General features: G+C 39.5%; 1 protein-coding gene across 1 annotated transcript; it reads right to left on the minus strand.

Annotated features, from left to right (window-relative positions):
* Positions 1-7,981: 7,981 nt before the first annotated feature.
* On the minus strand, positions 7,982-20,716 carry CPLX4 (complexin 4). Its single transcript, XM_015819798.1, has 3 exons — positions 20,550-20,716; positions 18,090-18,177; positions 7,982-8,209 (listed from the first exon to the last, which is right to left on the minus strand). The coding sequence occupies exons 1-3, from the start codon at positions 20,714-20,716 to the stop codon at positions 7,982-7,984; spliced, it is 483 nt and encodes a 160-aa protein (XP_015675284.1).
* Between the last annotated feature and the right edge of the window lie 3,364 nt (positions 20,717-24,080).

The raw sequence follows: 24,080 nt of genomic DNA on the forward strand, positions 1-24,080 counted from the left end.
ATTGCCAGTTCTGCCTTTTCTTTTTCTTTCCCCAACATGGTCCCTATCGTTCTTTGACCTGTAGGAGAGGCCATTGTAGGTGTGGGATTTATAACTATTTTTTTGCCTACTTTAGTTGTTGTTACTGTACTTGTCATTTTTATTACTTGAGTAATATTTCTCCACTTTTGCCTATATCAATTTATGGCAAGTTGTTTTTATTGATCAAATTGGTTTTCAATCTATATGGTCTAAGCTTAAATATGTAAATATATATATAATATAAATAGCAAAGGATATATATATATGTAATATTTCTAATTATATATCACTATATATAACTATAATACCTTTATGGAATGTTATTCTTATGTTTGACGTTAAGCAATAAAATTACAAATATAGTTATATCTTTCCTTGTCCCACTATTTACCTAATATAGTTTATAATGCTCTTATAACACTCTTAACACCTCTTATATATATTTCTATAACACTACACACAATACATATACATATACTATTTTCTAAGTATTATCACCACTCTTATTCAGTTGTACAACTATACTTATTTCTATTCACTAATACAATTCATTTACTTCATTCCTTTTAATACATTGCCTGTTATCCCCTTTTCTACTTGTAGCTTAATCACTGCTTGTATATGAGTGCTACAATATTGCATCAGCCTTTATCATTAAAAATCATTAAGTGGTGCCAACAGAGCTAAAAGAGTCTATTCATCATTTCCTGCTCTGCAAAAGCACTCAGTTTAACTTTTTTGGAGACAGAATACAGTCCAGATACATATTTACTCTCTGAACTTTGTTGTTTTCTTGCAGACATTTTATTACCCAAACTAGGTGGCATCATCAGTGCACTAGTTACCTAGTTTGGGTAATAAGACGTCTGCAAGAAAACAACAAAGTTCAGAGAGTAAATATGTATCTGGACTGTACTCTGTCTCCAAAAAAAGGTCAACTGAGTGCTTTTGCAGAGCAGGACATGATGAACAGACTCTTTTAGCTCTGTTGGCACCACTTAATGCAGTGGTTCTCAACCTTTTTAATGCCGCGACCCCAACCGGTCGTAAGTCGAGGACTAAACTGGTCGTAAGTCGAGGACTAAACCGGTTGTAAGTCGAGGACTACCCAAATGGTCGTAAGTCGAGGACTTTCCCTGCCTGGGAGTGCCGCGCATGCGTGGTTCCGCCCCCTGCGCCGGCCGAGGTGTAGCTGGCACGCGCCAGAGACGGAGCAGGCCGACCACCAGCTGGCCCAGCCCAAGGGAGGTAAGGCACCCGCCGGAAAAGGGGGAAAAATGGCGGACAAAAAAAATGGCGGACAAAAGAAATGGCAGACAGCCTTGCTTGGCGACCCCCGTGAAATGGTCGATCGACCCCAAATGGGGTCCCGACCCACAGGTTGAGAACCACTGACTTAATGTTTTTTAACGAGGGTACCAAAGACTTATCATTCAACCCTAAGCTACAAATATTCTCCTTTATTGGCATAGTTGATATCCTCCAGGAAGATAATTCTTTAAAAAATTGGAATAAAGGAGCAATGTTTAAAATTCCAAAGTTCTGGATTAGAATGATCACAAACAGCCTCTCTTGTACCTCTTCTGATTAGCTCTTTTCCTTCATCTATTAGGTCTGAAGTCATCTCATTGTCTCCCATGAATTGCTGGAATCCCAGAAGATTCAAACATCGAGTTCCTAAACTGGAAAAAAAAAACATTGCCAAACAATAAAAACAAACAGAAAAAATAAAGATAATTCTTGCAACAACTGGAAGGGACTTGTGATCCAATAAATGCTTGCAATTATCACAGGGGAGGGGGGGAATAACAGATTTTATGTAATTGAGGCTATCTGTTGATTGCCCCCAAGAATGCTTCTCAAAAATGAAATAGCTTGCGAAGTCTAGAATCACCTGAACTAGAGAGCAATTTATGCAGCATTTTATGGAATTATTGCCATAGGAGAGAGGGGGGAGGGGCGGCAAAGAAATCAGCTTTTTCCAGATCCACAGTCACTGGCCCAATCCAATGTCACCAAAATGAAAATGATTATTTCACAAACTATATGGCGTCAAGATAGATAAAATGTAAAATATGTTTAAGATATCTTTTTAAAGCATGTGAATTAAGTAACATTCTAATGATGTGTCAAGCAGGAGAACTATGTATTTTTTGTGGTACAAATTCATTTTACTTATCACCAGCCAAACAATTACTGGTTATTATGCTTGCAACTCTAAAATTTACATGTCGGGAAAAGGGAGGAAAAACTCAAGCTGATGTTAAAACTTAACTTTTTCAACATTTTCTGAACTTGCTGAGAAAGGCCAGTTCATTTGAGAAAGGAAGAACAATTTCAGAACATACANCTCTTGCCGTTCTTTCTCCAGTCCTTTCTCTAGTTTCAGTCTCTACTTCTTGTAGCTCTTAGATTCCAATCGTTCGTACTTTGTAAACTTTACTGTGGGCTCTCTGTTTCTTCACGCTGTTCTTTTTCTGCTCTATCGCTCCCTTCTCCGCGCTATTCCAATTCAGTTGCCGCTATGTCTCTCTCCTTATTGCTCTGCTCTGTTCATTAGCTAAGATCAGAGTTGGTTCTGTGAGTTTCACTACAATATAATCGACCAAATAACAAATCACCGACCTTGTGGAATAGAGATAATGAGATACTGAGCAACAAAATAGACCAGCTCTCACCTATCCTGATTTCCAACTATTGTCTAGAGATATTTATATTTTGAACCTGTTAACTCCACTCGGTCTTTCAGTTTAAGGGAATCTTGTCAGTTTGATGATTTTGCTTATATTCTCTTCTCTGACCTCTTAAACCACAAAAATGCTTATCCTATCTTTGCTGACAAATTTAATTAGCTCATCTAAACCGCCACCTGCTTTCATTCAGAGTTTCAAGATGTTCCCGTCACATTTTCATTCAAAGGTCAAGAGTTTGGGGCTGGTTTAATGCAGTGGTTTTTTCCCCTCTGTGAAATCATGAAAAGATGTGCAAAGTTATAACCAGTCAGAAAGCTCAAGATGCTAAAAGCAAAGAAGAAGGCGAAACCACTGTGAGTTTTACAGATGTTTGGGGTAGATTCATTTCCAATTTTATACTAAGGGAGTTTTAGGCGTTCTTGAATTAGCAGCTTGTTAACTTTTTTATTTTGTTCATTTATTTGGGTGAATTTGATTTAAACTTGATTTTCAAGGAAGATACTTGAAAAATGACAACATTGCAGGATTTAACCTGAGTTGGTCACCAGGACCAAAGGTTTATTCTTTCAGGTTTTGGGGCTCATGCTGGAGCCCATCATTGTTGGGGGCAATAGGCTGACTCTGTAAACCGCTTAGAGAGGGCCGTAAAGCACTGTGAAGCAGTATATAAGGCTAAGTGCTATTGCTCTACAGGTAGTTCTTGACTTATAACAGTTCATTTAGTGACTGTTCAAAGTTACAACAGCACTGAAAAAAAGTGACTTATGACCATTTTTCACACTTAAGACCATTGCAGCATCCACGTGGTCACGTGAGCAAAATTTGGATGCTTGGCAACTGGTTTATATTTATGACGGTTGCTGTATCTCCAGCGTCATGTGATCACCTTTTGCAACCTTCTGACAAGCAAAATCAATGGGGAAGCCAGATTCACTTAACAGTTGGGTTCCTAACTTTAACAGTTGCCATGATTCACTTAGAATAGGGCTTTTCAACCTATTCATCCATTGTATCACTTTTAGGATATGGCAATATCCGAGTACCACCAATCGCCTAGCGAGGTATCAAAAACTTGACACCCCCCCCCAAAAAGGAAAAAAAGTGATAAAGTACAGGTAGTCCTCGACTTACAACAGTTCGCTTGGTGACTGTTCGAAGTTACAATGGCACTGAAAAAAGTGCCCCCCAAGCCACAGCCGAGCAAGACACCTGCCTGCCCACCTGGCGGTGCTCTTCCTCCTGTCCAAGGTTTTCATTGTTGTGAGCATTTCTGTTGAGGATTGGCAGTGGGGGTGAGGTGGGGGGTGTTTGGTTTTTATTCCCCCCGTCTGCTGGGTGGTTGCAGCAGGTTTTGGTCACTTCACATGACTCTGGGACACTGTGACCGTCATAAATATGAATCAGTTGCCAAGCATCTGAATGTAAATCACAAGACCCTGGAGATGCTGCAACATTCCAGCTGATCAGTGCTTCTTCTGGGCTCAGCAGAAGCGCCAGGATCAGTGCTGCTTTCCAGCTGATTGGTGCTTCTTCTGGGCTCAGCAAAAGCATCAGGATCAGCGCCAAGCTCCAGCTGGAGCCTGGCACTGATCCTGGCGCTTCCGCTGAGCCCTGACAGCCCTGAAGCTCCAGCCATCTCTCGCTCAGGCTTGTGCGGTGCTGCCACCAGTTCAGCTCATTCCCCTCCCCCGCTACCACTTTTCTAGGATGGTCGCGTACCACCTGCCAGGTGCCAATGTACCACAGGTGGTACCCGTACCACTGGTTGAAAAGCCCTGACTTAGCAAATGTGGAAAGAAAATTTGTAAAATGGGGGCAAAATTCACTTAACAAATGTCTCACTTAGCAACAGAAATTTGGGATTCAATTGTGGTCGTAGGTCGAGGACTAGCTGTATAGTACAGGATGAGATAAAAAAAATCAGGGTAGTGCTGGGCAAGTCAAGAAAGCAAAATATCCTCTTCATATGGAGAGGATGCCCTTCCTATCATCAAACAAAGGTGGTAGAGAGAGAGAGAAAAACACAAGACAAGAGACAGGCTCTCTTTTCAGTCTCCTGCTTTTCCCTGCTAGTCTTTGATCTCCAGACTGGGATGTTTTCAGAGGCCATTTACTTTCTGCTGCTGCAGTGTCTTACTTTTCTCTCATTTGTTGCCATGATTTCACCTTTCAAGGAAACAACTGTAATGGATCAGAATTGCTTCAGATGCCAGTCCTAGTTATGCTGTCTTTTGATCCCTTGGGGATTCACCTTGTTTCAGAACTGAAACTTCACCTTTGTCGAGTAAACCTCTAGAAAGCATGCAAGATGGACAGTTTTGCTGGAACACCATTTTTCTAGGGTGGAAAAACAGTCTTTCATGTCGGCCTGTTTGCAGACATTTGCTATTCAGAACGTCAAACCCAAAGTAGTTCCCTTTGCATATTATTAGATCAGCAGTTCATACACGAGGATGCAACTTAAGCTGGGTCTTCGATCAGAAGTCCAGGACCCCAAAATATCACAGAGAAGGTCACAGGCTACAAGGGCAATAAGCACTACATTGGACTTGAGGCTTCCAAGGCAAACAGCTTCCTCTTCATAGCATTTTCCTTCTATGTTTTAAATACTTTAACAATAGTTTTTATATACTTTTATTGACTTTTTGATTATGAGTAATATAATAAATTAATATAAAATAAGATGATATTATGTATTTATTATTTGTATTAGTAAATAAATTGATATCACAGTGATATTAAGTTACATAATTATATGTCACATCATTTGGAAGAGTCATTACCTTTCCAGAAAACAATGAAACACAAAGGTAAAGTGGCCCTAGGAGAGATCAATGAGTCTAGGAAGGTGGCAAAATTATATTCTACTCAATGAATGGCTATATCCGTTGGGTCTGCTATTTTGTCAAAGCACCCAAAATCCTTATTGTTAGTTGCGAAGTTGTGTCTGACCCATCGCGACCCCATGGACGACGTTCCTCCAGGCCTTCCTGTCCTCTACCATCTTCTGGAGTCCATTTAAGCTCACGCCTACTGCTTCAATGACTCCATCCAGCCACCTCATTCTCTGTCGTCCCCTTCTTCTATTGCCCTCAGTCTTTCCCAGCATTAGGCTCTTCTCCAGTGAGTCCTTCCTTCTCATTAGGTGGCCAAAGTACTTGAGTTTCAACTTCAGGATCTGGCCTTCTAAAGAGCAGTCAGGGTTGATCTCCTCTAGGACTGACCAGTTTGATCGCTTTGCAGTCCAGGGGACTCGCAAGAGTTTTCTCCAGCACCATAGTTCAAAGGCCTCAATTCTTTGGCGCTCAGCCTTTCTTATGGTCCAACTTTCACAGCCATACATTGCAACTGGGAAAACCATGGCCTTGGCTATATGTACTTTTGTTGGCAGGGTGATGTCTCTGCTTTTTAGTATGCTGTCTAGATTTGCCATTAGCCTGTAGTGTATTTTTTAATTTCTGGTGAATACTATGGCAAGTTGACATCCTGTGGCAGTGGGACAGTGATTATGGAGAAACCTGCAACTGGATGCTTGATCTGTACTGGCAAAATCTTTTTGGAGAAAGGAGAGATCATTGGGATAACCCATATATGACTTTGGGCAGCTGCTTGTGAGTACATTACAGGAATCATTGTTTTGTAATTGACTTATAAGTTGAATGGCTGGGAGCTAAGGGATATCATCAGGCTCACATTTGTAATGTAGTCTTTTAAAGGCATAAAACACAACCAAGTCTAATTTCTTAATCACTTTTTGAGTATTTCTTTTATGGAACAGGAAACATTAGGACCCTTCAGACTGGCAATTTCTTACTGTATACATTGGACGGGTGGCCTTCTTTCAGAAAGAGTTTTAAACACAATTTTAAAATTTCTGGAAAAAATATTTTTTTTAATTAAACAGAAAAAGGGTGCTTAGAATATGGATTTTTAGATAGTTAACTGTGGATTAAATTTAGATGGATTTGGAATTGTAGTTTTAAATTAATTAGAAGAATTCCTTCTGTGGGAAATGGTGATAGTTTGGGTTTTTTTCCTTTAAAGAGGAAGTATGATAATGAACTTTGAATGTTTGACACTAGAGGGAGATAGAGGACAATAAACTCATTAAGAAAAAAAATAGAGAAAAATCTTTGATGGAAGTTTTTGAATTTTGATCTTCAAAATTGCTTGAAATGAGAGAGCCTGTGTCAATGAAGTTATAGAAATAGAAAACAATCTAATATTTTGCAATCTAATATGTTATTTTCATATATAACATTTCCTTCCCTTAATAAAACAGAATGGAATTTTTCCAAGGGCACACTCTGGGTGGCCTTACATGGATTAAAACAACAATATAATCTATTTAAAATAACACAGAAATTGAGATCTTGAGGAAGGAGGGAAACACATAACAATTAATACGTTAATGTATGCATAGCAAAATTCCTTCCCAAAGAGAATTCTACAGAAAGGGATCTAAAAAAAAATGCTGGAAATGGATACTGGAAATATAGGTATTCATGGTTTTTGTTTTTTAATTTAAGGGAAAAATAATTGTACAACAACTACAAATATGAAGTTACCTGGGAATGAACCCTATAGAATTCAGGCATAAGGATTTTTAAAAGTGTGAAGACTGTATATAATCAGATAATCAATTCACTAATAAAAGAAAAAAATGTTTTTATTACTGTACTTGTCATTGTAGTAATTTTCACTGTCTATCCCTTAATTTTAATTAAATTCACTTTCACTGCTTTTAGTTCCTAGCCACAGATGGATGGGTACTCACAAAACCATACACACAGACACACGCACATGCATGTACAAACGTGTGTGAGCACACACACAACACACCCCTCAGAAAAATGGTTCTTGTATCTTATAAGTAAAATGCAATCTTTGAGTGCTTGTGGAAGAATATTTTGTTCATTATGATACTTGTTTAGCTGCATCAAAGTAACAAAGGTACTTTCTGGATTTGGTGCTTGAAATGCTACATATTAGTGCAAAGTATTTGCAAGTGTTACTACACCCAGTATAAGTATGTGAGCAAAGGGGTATAGGAATGGATAATAATCTACAAAATTGGAATCAATTATCACCATCACGGCGTCTCTCAATGGCCATTTTTAATGTTGTCTGGAAAAAACAAAATAAAACACCACTTCTCATAAAGAGGGAGCGTGTGATGAGTAAGCAGCAGCACCAATTGTGGCTCTTGTTCCACTAGTCATCCATTACTATGGACACTTGTACCTAGGTCTTGTGAAATTTCTTCACTACATTACAGAACATTTTTGTTCAGCGGACTGCTTAATATCAGTGAAAGTCGTTTGGACTTTTTCTTTGATAGCATCCATGTCCATATTCTGGATGTTCTGAAGCTGTCCTAAAAAAGTATCTTTGTCTTCTTCTTCTTCTTGATCCTCTGCTACCATCTTCTGGAGGTCTTCTGGCAAGTCCACGTCATCTCCACCCAACTGAATCTGAGTGTCATCCAATTCACTCTGAGAAAGGAAGTAAAGTAAAAATAAGAATTCGTAAAAATGGATGGGAAGCTTGTAGCTCCCTTATTAACTACATTTAAAAAAAAAATCTGTGTTAAAATTCTAAGACAAGAAAAAAATAAGTTCTGTAGGCCAAATAAGACATATGAGACCGGGTGAACAGTTCTTCCTGAAGCAGCAATTATTTTCAAACTTACTTAGGAGTTCTATTACATTTAACAGTCTTTGTGTCTCAATCAGCATGTGTAGAAGTTAATACTGAATGTGAATTTATATGGGCACTCTTATGGAATGGAATGGAATGGACTAGACTAGACTAGACTAGACTAGACTAGACTAGACTAGACTTGAATTGAATTGAATTGAATAGCTTTATTGGCCAAGTGTAATTAGACATGCCTGGGGAGGAAAGCTATAGCAAATCTAGACAGCATACTAAAAAGCAGAGACATCACCCTGCCAACAAAAGTACGTACAGTCAAGGCCATGGTTTTCCCAGTTGCAATGTATGGCTGTGAAAGTTGGACCATAAGAAAGGCTGAGCGCCAAAGAATTGAGGCCTTTGAACGATGGTGCTGGAGAAGACTCCTGCGAGTCCCCTAGACTGCAAGGCGATCAAACCGGTCAGTCCTAGAGGAGATCAGTCCTGACTGCTCTTTAGAAGGCCAGATCCTGAAGTTGAAACTCAAGTACTTTGGCCACCTAATGAGAAGGAAGGACTCACTGGAGAAGAGCCTAATGCTGGGAAAGATTGAGGGCAATAGAAGAAGGGGACGACAGAGAATGAGGTGGCTGGATGGAGTCACGGAAGCAATAGGCGTGAGCTTAAATGGACTCCAGAAGATGGTAGAGGACAGGAAGGCCTGGAGGAACATTGTCCATGGGGTCATGATGGGTCAGACATGACTTCGCAACTAACAACAACAACAACAATTAGACATGCAAGGAATTTGCGTCCAGTTCATAGGCTCTTAATGAACATGCAAAAGAACAAGTAATAATAATAAGAACAAAGGATAATAATCAGAAAGATGATACCAATAGGGAAAGCAATAGAACAGATGAGAAGGATAAAAGTAATACAGCCATACTACATGGGTAATATATTTAGACATAAGACAGAACTGTGGAAATTAAGTGTTCAGCAGAGTGATGGCACAAGAAAAAAAATGGTCTCTGAGTCCATTTGTTTTGGCATGCAATGCTCTATAGTGGTGTCCCAAAAGGAGTTGAAACAGTTTATGTCCAGGATTTGAGGGGTTTGTAGAAAGCTTCTCAGCCTTCCTTTATGACTCATGTAATATAAAGGTCCTCAATGGAAGGCAGGCTGGTTCAATACTTTTTTTTCCTACGGTCCTAACTATAACCAGACAATTATGGAAGTACAAATGACACACTCAATAATTCCTCTGTAGAATTAATCTGAAATATGCATTTCCATCAAAGATGATGGCAAATGTTGAAGCTTAGCAATCAGTGTTGTATTTCTCCAGATTCTGAAACGTGATGTTGCAAACAAGAAAATGTAGAGGGAAATGTAGTTGAAAAAGGTGGAACAAATGGACAATTTATTAGAATATTTTATAAAATATAGTATTGGAACATTTTAATAGAGCATTTATATTTTTATTAAGACTCTGAAACCATGTTTTATTTTAAGATTTTGTTGGCATTCTCCATTATTCCCAGGCCTTAAAAGTAGCTTACTTTCAAGGAACTGAAATAAGATATATTCTGAGGATATCTTCTCTGTAGATCAGATCTTATAAATCTTAAAGTCTTAAAGCTGCCAAAGTTGGATAACCTGATCTACAGAGAAGGTATCCTCAGAATATACAATTTATTAAAGTTCCTTGAAAATAAGCTACTTTCAAGGCCTGGGGAACAATGGAGAATGCCAACAAAATCTTAAAATAAAACATGGTTTCAGAGTCTTAATAAAATGCTCCTCTATAAAATATTTTATATCCTATAAAATATTCTAATAAATTATCCATTCTGGGAATTGAAGTCCACAGGTTTTAAAGTTGCCAAGGTTGGATACCCCTGTTTTAGATAATTATATTCTTAGAAAAGTTAGAGCAGTGGTTCTCAACCTATGGGTCGCAACCCCATTTGGGGTCGATCGACCATTTCACGGGGGTCGCCAAGCAAGGCTGTCCGCCATTTTTTTTCCCTTTTCCGGCGGGTGCCTTACCTCCCTTGGGCTGGGCCAGCTGGTGGTCGGCCTGCTCCGTCTCTGCCGCTTGCCAGCTACGTCTCAGCCGGTGCAAGGGGCAGAACCACGCATGCATGGCGCTCCCGGGCAGGGAAAGTCCTCGACTTATGACCGGTTGGGTAGTCCTTGACTTACAACCGGTTTAGTCCTCGACTTACGACCAGTTTAGTCCTCGACTTACAACCGGTTTGGTCCTCGACTTACGACCGGTTGGGGGTCGCGGCATTAAAAAGGTTGAGAACCACTGAGTTAGAGGCCTTGGTAGAGAAGGAAGTTCCATATATGAAATGATACTGAGATGGGAAATGGCTGTCAGTATAAGAGAGTGATATTCTATAGGAGGTTTGATTGTAATGTATGTAACCTATACTGGATGGTGGGGGTCTTTGTGGCCACTGACCTAACAGCTTGTCATTGCTCTTGGGTGAAATATTAAATGACTTAATTCTTACAACTGCTTTGGGTTTTTTTGATCCCAGCTCAGAAACTAACTTGGTAAGGAATTTAAAAAAAAATCAACACATTGGTAAACAAGCATGCAAAAATATTTTATATAAGTAAAACATTTTGTAAAAAATATATATTAGGGACATGTATTTTATTTATTAAATCTATTTATATGGCTGCCCTTGTCATGAATAGAGAAATGTTAAAACAATAACAGCAATATTAGCAAAGAATGAAAAACTAACAATGGTCATCAGAAACCAAGCCCAACAAAACAATTCACCAAGACCTCTCAGTGGGTGATCTAACCACCTGGACCACCATAATCTGGGTGTTCAACACTTTACAAAAGTCCAGCAGAATAGGGGCCAATCTGATCTGGAAGGGGTATGCTATTCCAGGTGGAGTTTTACAAGAAAAGTGCATAAAATGCTATGCAAATTGTTATGAAAATAGAATACACTTGAGATGGGGGGGAGAAATGGGGCAAGCTCAAATTTAAAATGAGAGATTTCAAGACTGTAAAGTGGAGAACAATCTCTCTCTTTTGAGAGAATAATCCAGAGTATACAGCAGGGGTGTCAAACTCACAACGTCATGTGACGTGTTGCGACGTATCGTGACTTTTTTTGCCATTGCGAGCATTGGGGTGGGCGCGGTTTCACTATGATGCATCTGGCTTGCGGGCCGGCAGTTTTGACACCCCTGGTATACAGTTCCTTTCATAAACTACATCAGGACTGCCTAGTACAAAGGCCAGCTGTGTTTCTTCTTATGATTATAGGAACACTGATTATTTTAAAACATATATTAGTTCTGCCCAGCCATGCATAAAATCTAGGTGAGAACTGGGGCAAATATAACTTAATTGCTCATGAAAAGTCTTTGCAAAGAAGGACTCTAGATTTAAAAAGACAGTGTAACATGGCAGCCAATCAAATTTCGGCCTTAAATTAGACACATTTTGATTCTCTTTTTCTAACACCCCACTTCCAGTCCACTCTCTTGTAACAGTCCAAAATTGTTTCCACTACATCATATCACCAGACAACACAATTCCTGACTATGTCTGGTGATATGATGTAGTGGAAACAATTTTGGACTGTTACAAGAGAGTGGACTGGAAGTGGGGTGTTAGAAAAAGAGAATCAAAATGTGTCTAATTTAAGGCCGAAATTTTTTATGTGATACATCTGCTCAGCTGGAATATATTTCTATACCATGTAAAGGGCATAATTTGTTCATAAAAAGGTAGTAACTCTCTTGAGTTGATTCAGCATCCTGAGTCTAAATGGATATCTAAATGTATTTTTACTGGCAGCCGCAGAGAAGCGGTTTGACACAACTTGTTTGCCTTTGCAGTTATTTCAGAGGAGAAATTCTAAAAACCCTCCTAGTCTAGTGTCCTCACCACCTCAATAAAGGTGGTCACCAATATGGTTGGAAGGAGGATGAGAAATGTCAGGAATCCAGCATGGTTCCATTGACTCAGCTGGATACTAAGGATACCAAGCTTGAAAACCTACACCTTTTCTTCATTACCTCCTTAGATGATACATCTTTGAAGATAAGTCATCTACAGAGATGAGGACTGCATGTGGATCCTCACTTTTGGACAGAAGGATGAATTTGAAGAAGAGTCCAAAGCAATTTCATTGTCTTCATCAACTGACTAGGATAGTCAGAAGGGGAAAAAAGCCAATGCAGTCCTAGGCTGCATCAACAGAGGAATAGCATCTAGTTCACATGAAATATTAAGTACCGCTATATACTGCCTTGGTGAGACCACACTTGGAATACAGGTAGTCCTCAACTTACGACCACAACTGAGCCCAAAATTTACTGTTGCTGTGAGAAATTTGTTAAGTGAGTTTTGCCCTATATTATGATTCTTCTTGACACATTTGTTAAGTGAATCACTGCAGTTGTTAAATTAGTTACACCTTTGTTAAGAGAATCTAGCTTTCCTATTGAATTTGCTAGTCATAAATATGAACCAGTTGCCAAGCACCTGAATTTTGATCGCATGAGCATGGGGACGCTACAATGGCCATAAGTGTGAAAAATGGTCATAAGTCACTTTTTCAGTGGCGTTGTAACTTCGAACGGTCACTAAATGAACTGTTGTACTACATCCAGTTTTGGTCATCACAATAGAAAAAAGATGTTGAGACTCTAAAACAGTGCTGAGAAGAGCAACAAAGATGATTAAAGGGCTGGAGGCTAAAACATAAGATGAACAGTTGTAGGAACTGGGTATGTACAGTTTAACAAAGAGAAAGACTAGGGGTAACAATATTTGAGGAGCTATCACAAAGAAGAGGGGGTCATCCTATTCTCCAAAGCACCTGAAGGCAGAACAAGAAACAATGGATGGAAATTAATCAAGGAGAGAACCAACCTAGAACTAAGGATAAATTTTCTGGCAGTGAGAATAATTAATCAAGGGAACAAGCTGTTTCCAGAAGTTGTGAATGCTCTAAAATTGGAGGTTTTAAGAAGAGATTGGACAACCATTTTTCTGAAATGGTACAGAGTTTCTTGAGAAGGGGGTGGACTACTAGAAGACCTCCAAGGTCCCTTCCAACTCTGTTATTCTGTTATTCTGGTTACTGTCCTAATGGCTGGAATGGGTTTTATGGGGCTTGTTAGCATTTGCTGGGCACCAGCAGTGTCAAAGTTATAGCTGCCCTTTCATTTAAAATATATGTAAAGGCCAGATGTTCCAAGCTAAGTTGTGCTATAAATTGAGGTTACCTACAGCTGCCTTCCCTAACCTGCTGTCCTACAGATGTATTGGACTATATTTCCCACCAAGCCCACCTCCACATGGAGAATGGGATGGAGAGAATAATTACTCGGAGACCCTTTAAGAAGTTGTAAGATTCTACTGAAAGCAGCTGATATCTGCCTTTGTATCTTCAAACTGCTGTTTGGAAATACATGCTAGAAAGATATAGCTACAAGTAATCCTTATCTTATGACCATTCATTTAAGGATGGTTCAAAGTTATACTGGCACTGAAAAAGCTATGGCTGTTGCACCACCCTCATTGTCATGTGGTGGCAATTCAGGTAACTAACTCAGTTTTATGGCCGTTGCAGCATCTTGCAATCACACCATCCCGATTTGACACCTTTCCCAGCCGGCTTCCAACAAGCAAAAACTATGGGGGAAACTGTATTCCTTTAACAATGGTGATGACTTGCTTAATGGTTGCGGCATCTTGTGGTCATACAATCATGATTTGTAACCTTCCCAGCCAGCTTTCAACAAACTGGATTTACTTAAAAGTGCAGTGATTGGCTTAAACAATCACACCTCTTAGCAACAGAAATTGTGCTCATAAGTTAAGGACTATCTGTAGTTAAAGAGTTAGCCAAGCTATTCAGTTCTTGAAGGCATCTCTTTTCATGCAGTGATCATGGATTCTCTCTCTCTCCCTCCCTCTCCCTCTCCCTCTCTCTCTCTCTCTCTTCCTCATTCTCTCTTTCTCTGTTCTTCTTTATTGAGGTCCAGTTAGATCTTCTGTTACTAATTCTTTTAGTGTAGAATTCAGGAATATAATATTATCTCTAGCAATTAAAGCCATGTGACTAGTTGGGGACAACCATGACTTTTGGACATAATCCTCTCATATTTGACCAGGTGCACATGTCCAACAGCAGCACTTCTTTAAAGCTGCTGCATCATTGTTCAGACACGTTCCCTAATGACTGCATTTACAATGGTTTCGGCATCCTGTGGTCATACGATCATGCAAAAAGATGCAGTTGCTTTAAAGAGCTCCTACATTCCTGCTTCCTGCGTGTCAAAGCATTTCTTCTGAATCATTTTGGGAGGAAGCGCCGCTCTGTTTGATAGCAGATATTTCCCACCATTCCCAATCAAAGGAGAAAAAAAAAGTGATTGGATCAACATGGTAACCATCACTTCAGAACAAGCTAAATGATTCATGGATGAAAACATCTTCCCAATGACAAATCTTTCCTGACAGTCCCATTAATAGGATTTAATGGGCTCATTAAGGACATGTTTTGTCATGTAAGACGGCCCTTAATACCCTTAAGCTTTACGTCTTGCACTTTTCTATGGCTTCATATTATGGCTCTGTAAGTACCTCTTGAAACATCTGTGCAAAACAGGCGTTGTTGCAACCACAGCATGTTGTCTCCATTTTTAGCAAAATCGACTTATTATATTCTTCCAGGAAATTCAAGATAGGATTATGGGAACAAATCCATTTTATCTCCATGGTAATCTGAGGTGAGGAATCTAACCTCAGATATCCAAGAGCTACTAACCTCAAGAGCTACTCACTACAGATAGTCCTCAACTTACAACAGTTTATTTAGTGACCGTTTGGAGTTATGACACTGAAAAAAGTGACTTACGACTGTTTTTCACACTTAGGGCCATTGCAGCATCTCCGTGGTCACGTGATCAAAATTCAGACGTTTGGCAACTGTCTCAGATTTAGGACGGTTGCAGTGTCCTGGGGTCATGGGATCCCTTTTTGTGATCTTCTGACAAGCAAAGTCAGTGGGGAAGCCAGATTCACTTAATAGCTGTGTTACTAACTTAATCACTGCAGTGATTCACTTAAGAACTGTAACAAGACAGGTTGCAAAATAGATCAGTTAAATGTCCTGCTTAACAACAGAAAGTTTGGGCTCAATTGTGGTCATAAATCGAGGACTACCTGTATTCATTATGCCTCTTTGTACAAGCCAGACTGTTTGGGTCTTCCATTTAAATCATTCTTTTCTGATTCCTCCACTATTTACATTACATTAAAGGACTTCAGATTAGCTCCTCTTGGGGGGAAAACCTTAATTTTCAGAGGCACAGCAAGTGCTTTTAGCATGGTGGATGAGTCCAATAATATCTGAAGCTCTGAAAAGCCATCTGCCAAATTCCCAGAGAGAGAGAGAATCTTTAATAGTTGTACCATCAACATATCTGAAGGGCACAAATTAGGAAAGGATGGCCCAGGCCAGTTTCTTCCCCAACCCTAGCAACTTTAAGATGTGTGGACTTCAGTTCCCAGAATTCCCATCCAGCTTGGCTGGCTTGGGATTTCTGGGAATTGAAGTTCACACATCTTAAGGTTGCCAAAGTTGAAAAACACTAGGTCAAGTAAGGAAATATTGATCATCATCTACTCTAAAGTTAAGTATCTACCTATGTATATGTGTTTCTACACCAAAAAGTGGCATGAAATTGAATGGGGGGCCTGCAAGGACATACATGTTAATTTCATGAATGTCATTAACAGATCAATAAAAAAAACCCTAAATTACAACTGGGAGTGGTAAGATGACTAGAGATGGGAAGGGAAAAGTCTACCTTGTTTCTTGGACTTTGGGATGAGCTTCTTTAAAGAGATTTTTTTTAAAAAATCAGGTAAAAGAGTTCATCTCAACATTCATGAAGAACTTTAATTCCATTTGCATACAGAAAGTGGGATAGGGGATTGGAGGCTAAAACATACAAAGAACGGTTACAGGAATTGGATATCTCTAGTTTAATGAAAAGAAGGACTAGTGGTAATATGATACCAGTGTTTTAATATCTCAGGGGTTGCCACAAAGAAGAGAGGTCAACCAATTCTCCAAAGCACCTGAAGGCAGGACAAGAAGCAATGGATGGAAACTAACCAAGGAGAGAAGCAACCTGGAATTAAGGAGAAACTTTCTAACAGTGAGGACCATTAACCAGTGGAACAGCTTGCCTTCAGAAGTTGTGGGTGCTCCAACGCTGGAGGTTTTTAAGAAGAGATTGGACAACCATTTGTCTGAAATGGTACAGAGTTTCTTGAGCAGTGGGTTGGACTAGAAGATCTCCACAGTCCCTTCCAACTCTGTTATTGTTATAAATGGACCAGGAGAGTGCTTCTCAACCTGTGGTCCGCGGACCCCTGGGGGTCTGTGATATCATCGCAGGGGGTCTGCAAAGGATTGAAAAAATGTTAAGATTTAAATCTTGAGTTAAGTCTTGACCATGGTCCGTGGGCACAAAAGGTATTTAACGGGGCTCTGTGGTGAAGAAAGCCACTGGACTGGAAAAATGGAAATGTTCTTAGGAAGCTAAAGACTGTATATAAAATGGAGATTTTGAGGAAGACAGAAAGACAAAAAGGAAAGGCAGAGGATTAAGGATGACCTTTGGATCAACAGGAGAAGTTGGAAAGAGCTGGAGGCTCCATGAAAAAGGCATCACCAAAAGGAGGGGGTACCTACCTGGGAATTTTACCCTTCTGTGTAATTTAATGGGGTTAATTTCCAAGCTTTTCTGCCAGACAGCAATTCAGCGTTTTGGTCAGGATTGCTACCCAGCAGACTTTTGAGTAGGAAAGATGGTAGTAAGGGAACGAAAGAAAAAATGGGGGAGAGGAGGAGAGGGGCTCCATCACCTTTTGACTCTAACAACAGAGTCCAAGAGCAACAAAGATGATTAAGGGACTGGAGGCTAAAGCATATAAGGAAAGGCTGCTGGAATTGGGTAAGTCTAGTTTAACGAAGAGAAGGACGAGGGGTGACATGATAGCAGTGTTCCAATATCTCAGGGGCTGCCACAAAGAAGAGGGAGTCAAGCTATTTTCCAAGGTGCCTGAAGGCAGGACAAGAAGCAATGGATGGAAACTAACCAAAGAGAGAAGCAACCTGGAACTAAGGAGAAACTTCCTGACAGTTAGAACAATTAATCAGTGGAACAACCTGCCTCCAGAAGTGGTGCATGCTCCAACACTGGAAGTTTTTAAAAAGAGACTGGACAGCCATTTGTCTGAAATGGTATAGGGTTTCCTGCCTGAGCAGGACTAGATGACCTCCAAGGTCTCTTCCAACTTCTTTATTAATTATTATTATTGTTATTATTATTATTATTATTATTATTATTATTATTATTATATCTAACCTGAGTCTTGGCTGGCACATTCAGCATGTTACATATCGTGTAAAATTTCGGGGTCATTGAGAAAGGGCAGAAAAGGTAAATATCAAAACAGATACATCACTGTTTCTCAAACCTGGCAAACTATTAAGATGAGTGAACTTCCAACTCCCAGAATTGCTCATGCTGGCAAGGGAATTCTGGGAGTTGAAGTCCACACATCTTAAAAGTTGCCAAGTTTGAGAACCACTGACTGATATGAATGTTATGTGTTCTCCAGTATATGTATGTAATAAACAGTATTTTTGAGAGAGGTCTTGCCTTTGGAAGTCTGTATTTCTCTCGCAAGTGAACCCGCAAAACAGCTCGTCCAGCCTTCTTTTGCGTATAAGCTGCGTCTCTTTCCATCCTGAAGGCACAAATGGGAGGTTTTGTAAGAATCAATTGAGCAGGTCCAGCTAAACATCAGGCTGAAGGAGCATCCAGAAGCAACTGGCGTTGTGGTGTCTTCTGGATTCATGCATCTGGTTACAGTAGAAGACCCCTCAAAATCTGGAGGTTGATTTATTTATATTGACTTATATGGCTGCCTGCCTGCCTGCCTTGTCAATGTGATTATGAGTGGCTAGCAATTAAAATAGAATATAAATTGTATTTATCTAAATACTATTCCTGACTAACTGACACAGAGTACAGGTAGTCCTCGACTTACAACAGTTCATTTAGTGACCATTCTTATGATGGAAAGCAAGTTTTCTTTCCATTGGAATGTCCATATGACCTGGGTTTAGAATGCTGGGGGGGATGTGTGGAACCAGATCTAATATTTATGGCTTTCTGAGTGACTTTATGAATGAGTTTATGAACTGAAATGAGCTATAATGACAAATCTATGGTTCTGAAAATCAGGCTCATGTTGTCTGCTTCAGTTGTGTTTTAACTGAGCCATTAATTTTACGGCTAATAGTTTGAGCAGGAGCCAGTTTGGTCTAGTGCAGGGGTAGGCAACCTTGTCTCTTTTATGACTCGTGGACTTCAACTCCCAGAATTCCTGAGCCAGCATGGCTGGCTCAGGAATTCTGGGAGTTGAAGTCCACGAGTCATAAAAGAGACAAGGTTGCCTACCCCTGGTCTAGTGGTTAACGCATTAGGCTAAAAACCGGGAGTCTGTGAGTTCAAGTCCTGCCTTAGGCACAAAGCCAGCTGGATGACCTTGGGCCTGTCACTTTCTCGCAGCCCTAAGAAGGGGGCAATGGCAAACCACGTCTGAAAGCTTTGCTAAGGAAATTGCAGGGACTTGTCCAGGCAGTCTCCAAATATCAGACACAATTGAACCAATATATATATATATACATATTAATTTATAGCATTTCAATATGTATAATTTGAGACCTTCTTAAACCATCTGCCCTTTGTATGTTTTTGAAGGGGATACTTTGATGACCTTGCTATGGTTTGAACACTGACAATATAGTTGTTACAGGAAACAGGACTACTAGGGGTTTACTCCAGGCTATGAACTTGAGTCATCTTGCAACCTTTTATGGGTGATTTAATGTCTGAAAAATTCACTATGTTGAATTTTGTGACAAAATTGATTTTTTAGAAAAAGTGGGAGGGAGGGCGAACTTTATGACAGCCAAAAATCAGGAGTCTGGGAGGACTCTTCAGACTAACCAATTTTATTAAAAGGCATAAACAAAACATGCTAATCTGAAAATATGATACTTGACTCCCTCACCTTCTGATCATTAAAATCAAATACCCATAGTAGAAACAAAGTAACTTCATTAAATATATTGAATGAATCCAGATCTTGAAAGATACAGATTTATTTTGCTCTCTGGATACATTTTTCATTTTCCCATGCAAGAAAAAGATTTCCCTTAAAATTTCCTGTGGCTCAAAGTCCATCTTGTGAAAAGGACTATTACTAAATATAACCCTGGTCGGTCAAATTCCACAGATCATTAACCTCTCACCTCTAATCATCTTACATTGTAGCTTTAGCTAAGCATTATGTAATTGATCATTAGTGAAATGATGTCCTAGACTAGAGACTTGAAATTCAATTATTTTTGTAGCTACAATAGTAGCAATATGTTTTCATTTTATTTCATAATTTCATTTACTGGTTTGAGTACGAATACTAATATTACTACTAATAGTATAATACTAATATTGCAAATTTCCTAAAAAAACTAATATTATTTAAAATGTTGATTTTGTAGGTGGTTTCCTATTTCATTATATAAACATCAGAGTAAAAACATTTTTTTAAGGAAGAGCACAGTACTTTTAGACTTTCAGAGGCAGACTCATGTTACCTTTGTCATTATTTCTTTATGTATGTTTTAAAATAAGAGTAAATCTAACTTTATTGGATTTAACTAGCTTACATAAAACCAACTTTAAAATTCTAACCAATGCAGGAAAAGAAAAATTCTGAAAAGTATTTGATTCAGATGAACTGTAAAGAAGCCTATGAAGTTCCATACATAAACAAGCTTGTAACTGTGGTTATATTTAGGAAATACCTTGGGTATATTAAGTATTTCTCTTTCCCCAACCTAGAAATCTGGAAGAGGAACATTCAAAGGAAAGGATCCCCTTTCCATGGAGATACTATTGTGGAAAATTAAACATGCTTCTGGAGAATAAGTAGTGGTACAGCCTTAACTCACAGGCATTAAAGCATCTACCTCCCTGGATTTCTGGTCTTGTGAATTTAAACAATCTAAAATCAGTTTACACACTGAAAACATAGGAAGATGCACTTACTTCTCCTCTATCACTTGCTTTTGATATTCCTCATATTCTTCTCGGGTCATTCCGGCTGCTGTAGCTGGGTCAGTTGGAGCAGCATCCTCCTTCTTTTCTTCGCCCCCTCCAGAAAGTCCCAAATTTTTCACCTGGTTACTCAGCATACTTTTCATTAGGAAAGCCATGTTCTCCCCCCACTTTTTTTTTCACCTGGCCAAATGGAAAAATAAACCCACGCCACCAGGAAACCCACAGCCCGAAGGAAAAAGAATGAACCAATGAACCAATGAAATTTCAACGGCCCCGAGCAGCTCTTCTAGGGCACAGTATTAGGGAAAACTCTATGCCAGAAAGAGTTCGTCAATTCTAATCTGGATTAAGGCGGTGTACTCCTTAGCAGCGAGAGGCAGATGGTTCAGATTAACCAAAGGGAGGGGGGAATCATTAGATTTTGTATTTACTTTTTGTATTAATACCTTAAGCTAATTTTTATTCTTTCAAGAGATGTGGAAGGGTGAGTGGGCCGGAAATGGCGGGGAGAAATGAGAAATATAGAGATCTAATTTGTTTTTCCTTTGTTCTCATACATTCAGGCATAAAATAAGCCATTAATGGCTCCATTGTTTGAATTCTAATGGCTGGACGCGGTTGATTATGTGAATTTTGTGGAACAGGTCAACAATAAATCTGGTTAGAAAGATCAAAGAGATTTCAATGTTTGTGGAAGGAGCAGCAAGCTTCTCCTTTAAATGAGGGCCAATCCTTCCATTCATGGGTATTGTATCCACTGGCATTGGATTTCCCTCCAGTATATTTTTTCCAGACTAAGTGGTGATTAGACATTTATGCTAGAACGAGGCTCTATGGCTCTCTATAGTTGTGGTCTCTAAAGATTTAGCACATTTTAGTGATTTGTTAATGACAGCTACGAATCTCTCAGGTTTTATTGCAATCACTTCCAGGTTACCATTATTCTCCAGATCAGATCAAGAGCATCCTTCATCCCAGGAGTAGGCAACCTTGGATCTTTTATGACTCGTGGACTTCAACTCCCAGAATTCCTGAGCCAGCCATGCTGGCTCAGGAATTCTGGGAGTTGAAGTCCACGAGTCATAAAAGAGCCAAGGTTGCCTACCCCTGCTTTATCTTGTCAAACTCAAGTGGCTGTGTTCTTCAGACATATTGATCTGCAAGTTAGCCAATCCTACTTTAACCTACACTGTTAAACAGGTGGATGTGGTTTATTTAGTCTGGGATCTTATGCAAACTTTGAAGATTGAATGATTGAAACAATGGTTCATCTTTGGTAATCATGGCATAGCAACAGCTACTCAGATAGGTTCAAGGCAAGGCATCCCAGGAGAGAGATGTGAGACAGACCATTGTATAATCCAGTTCTCATAAACAGAGATTTTTAATTTGTAGTTGGAAATAGAGAAATGAAACAGATTTCAATCAAATCAAAATTTAATCGAAAGCAGGACACGTACAGAAAAATATAGCATTGAGAGCACTGTGTCAAAAAAGATGGTGGCCACAACCTCTCAGATAATAATGTACTATTAAACTAAATGTAAGTTAACTATCTGAATTATTTTTATGTTGAGTGAGTGAGTCTCCTATTGGTCACCATTACAACAGGCCACAAAGAAGTAGTCAGCCTTGGCTGATCCTTTCAATGCACTTCAGTACAGAATTAAAACAAATCCACTCCTTAGCACAGGGGTAGGCAACCTTGGCTGTTTTATGACTCGTGGACTTCAACTCCCAGAATTCCTGAGCCAGCCATGGGAGTTGAAGTCCACGACTCATAAAAGAGCCAAGGTTGCCTACCCCTGCCTAAGCATAACCATTTATCAGCAGGAGAGGTCTTTCATTTTGAAACAAGACTAAAGTAATCACAGAGCAGCTTTGAGTCTGTCTTATCGGACTGGATGTTTGTGTACTTAAACACTGCATATTCTCACATAAGAGCACAAATAACCAACTTTTCTGGACCAAAAAAATACCTTTGGAATTTTGAGAGCACAACATATGCACACCGACACCTCTAACCAATGTTGGAGGGCAGCCAATTACAAAATATCCACTTATTGGGTGGCACACTGATAAAATTGTCCTTTGGCAATTTTCTAGCCCCAGAGAATTTCTACTAGTACCACAGTTCACTTTTAGGGATACTTTGAGGTAAGGAGGAAGTGGGCATATTTCCAGGCAAAACACTTGACGCAGCTATTCGTATTTCTTTACTTTTTACTAATGCTGGAATCCAGAAGCATTCTCTTAATTAACGATGAAAGTTGGCACTGTTGCAGCATATCAACTTCCCATTGTTTTTAATTGAGGTGATCTAAATTGCCCCTCACTGGACTCACTTGAGAAGATCCTAATGCTGGGAAAGACTGAGGGCAATAGAAGGGGACGACAGTGAATGAGGTGGCTGGATGGAGTCACTGAAGCAGTAGGCGTGAGTGTAAATGGACTCCGGAAGATGGTAGAGGACAGGAAGGCCTGGAGGAACGTTGTCCATGGGGTCGCAATGGGTCAGACACGACTTTGCAACTAACAACAACAAATTGCCCCTCAGTTAGATATATCACATGCCAGCAAAGAAGCTTCATATGTGGAAACTTCAGCCTGAAGAAAGCAAATCTCAGACTCTTGGTAGAATGTTACCATCCCCTAATTTGCAGGAGGGGGATTAGAAGTTAGACAAAGAATCTAAAGAGGAAGTTAATGGTCTTCCTTTTGTCAGCAGTACATGCCATTGCAAAATTATAAAAATCAGCAAACGTTTTCCTAAGAATAACTTCAAATAAAATTCAATCAAATCAAGACAAATTTTGATTTATTTAGATGTTTTAATTTGGAAACAACAGAACAACAGAGTTGGAAGGGATCTTGGAGGTCTTCTAGTCCAACCCCCTGCTCAAGCAGGAGACCCTATGCCATTTCAGACGAATGACTGTCCAATCTCTTCTTAAAAACCTCCAGTGTTGGAGCACCCATAACTTCTGAAGGCAATCTGCTGCACTGATTAATTGTAATTGTCAGGAAATTTCTCCTCAGTTCTAGGTTAATTCTCTCCTTGATTAGTTTCCATCCATTGCTTCCCGTTCTGCCTTCAGGTGCTTTGGAGAATAGCTTGACTCCCCCCTCTTGTTTGTGGCAGGCCCTTTAATATTGGAGCACTGCTATCATGTCATCCTTAGTCATTCTTTTCATTAAACTAGAAATACCCAGTTCCTGTAACCATTTATGTTTTAACTTCTAGTCCCCTAATCATCTTTATTGCTCTTCTCTGCACTCTTTTTCAACATATTTTCAACACACAAACAGAACAGTGCTCTTCAAAAACATACAAGAATTGGCAATTAGATTTCCAAAGTTTCTATAAAAAACTGCACCTCACCAGTACATGAATTGTACTTCCAGTTAAAGAGAATTCTGCAATTATTGGCATTTGTGTGTCTGATGTGTGCACACGCAGATGCTTTTGGGTTGTCCTGGCTCCTAGCATCTGCCTGGACAAGTCCCTGCTGTTTTCTT

Source organism: Protobothrops mucrosquamatus, unplaced genomic scaffold (assembly GCF_001527695.2).
Source record: "Protobothrops mucrosquamatus isolate PMUCROS unplaced genomic scaffold, P.Mucros_1.0 scaffold990, whole genome shotgun sequence".
Taxonomy (NCBI): domain Eukaryota; kingdom Metazoa; phylum Chordata; class Lepidosauria; order Squamata; family Viperidae; genus Protobothrops; species Protobothrops mucrosquamatus.

What these genes read in the sequence shown, in the direction of transcription:
- CPLX4 (XM_015819798.1), bottom strand. Translation starts at nt 20,716, where the DNA reads ATGGCTTTCCTAATGAAAAGTATGCTGAGTAACCAGGTGAAAAATTTG. An exon ending in AAGCAAGTGATAGAGGAGAA is followed by an intron (nt 18,178 to 20,549) that starts GTAAGTGCATCT and finishes TTGTGCCTTCAG; the next exon opens with GATGGAAAGAGACGCAGCTT. An exon ending in AGAAATACAGACTTCCAAAG is followed by an intron (nt 8,210 to 18,089) that starts GCAAGACCTCTC and finishes TTCCTTTCTCAG; the next exon opens with AGTGAATTGGATGACACTCA.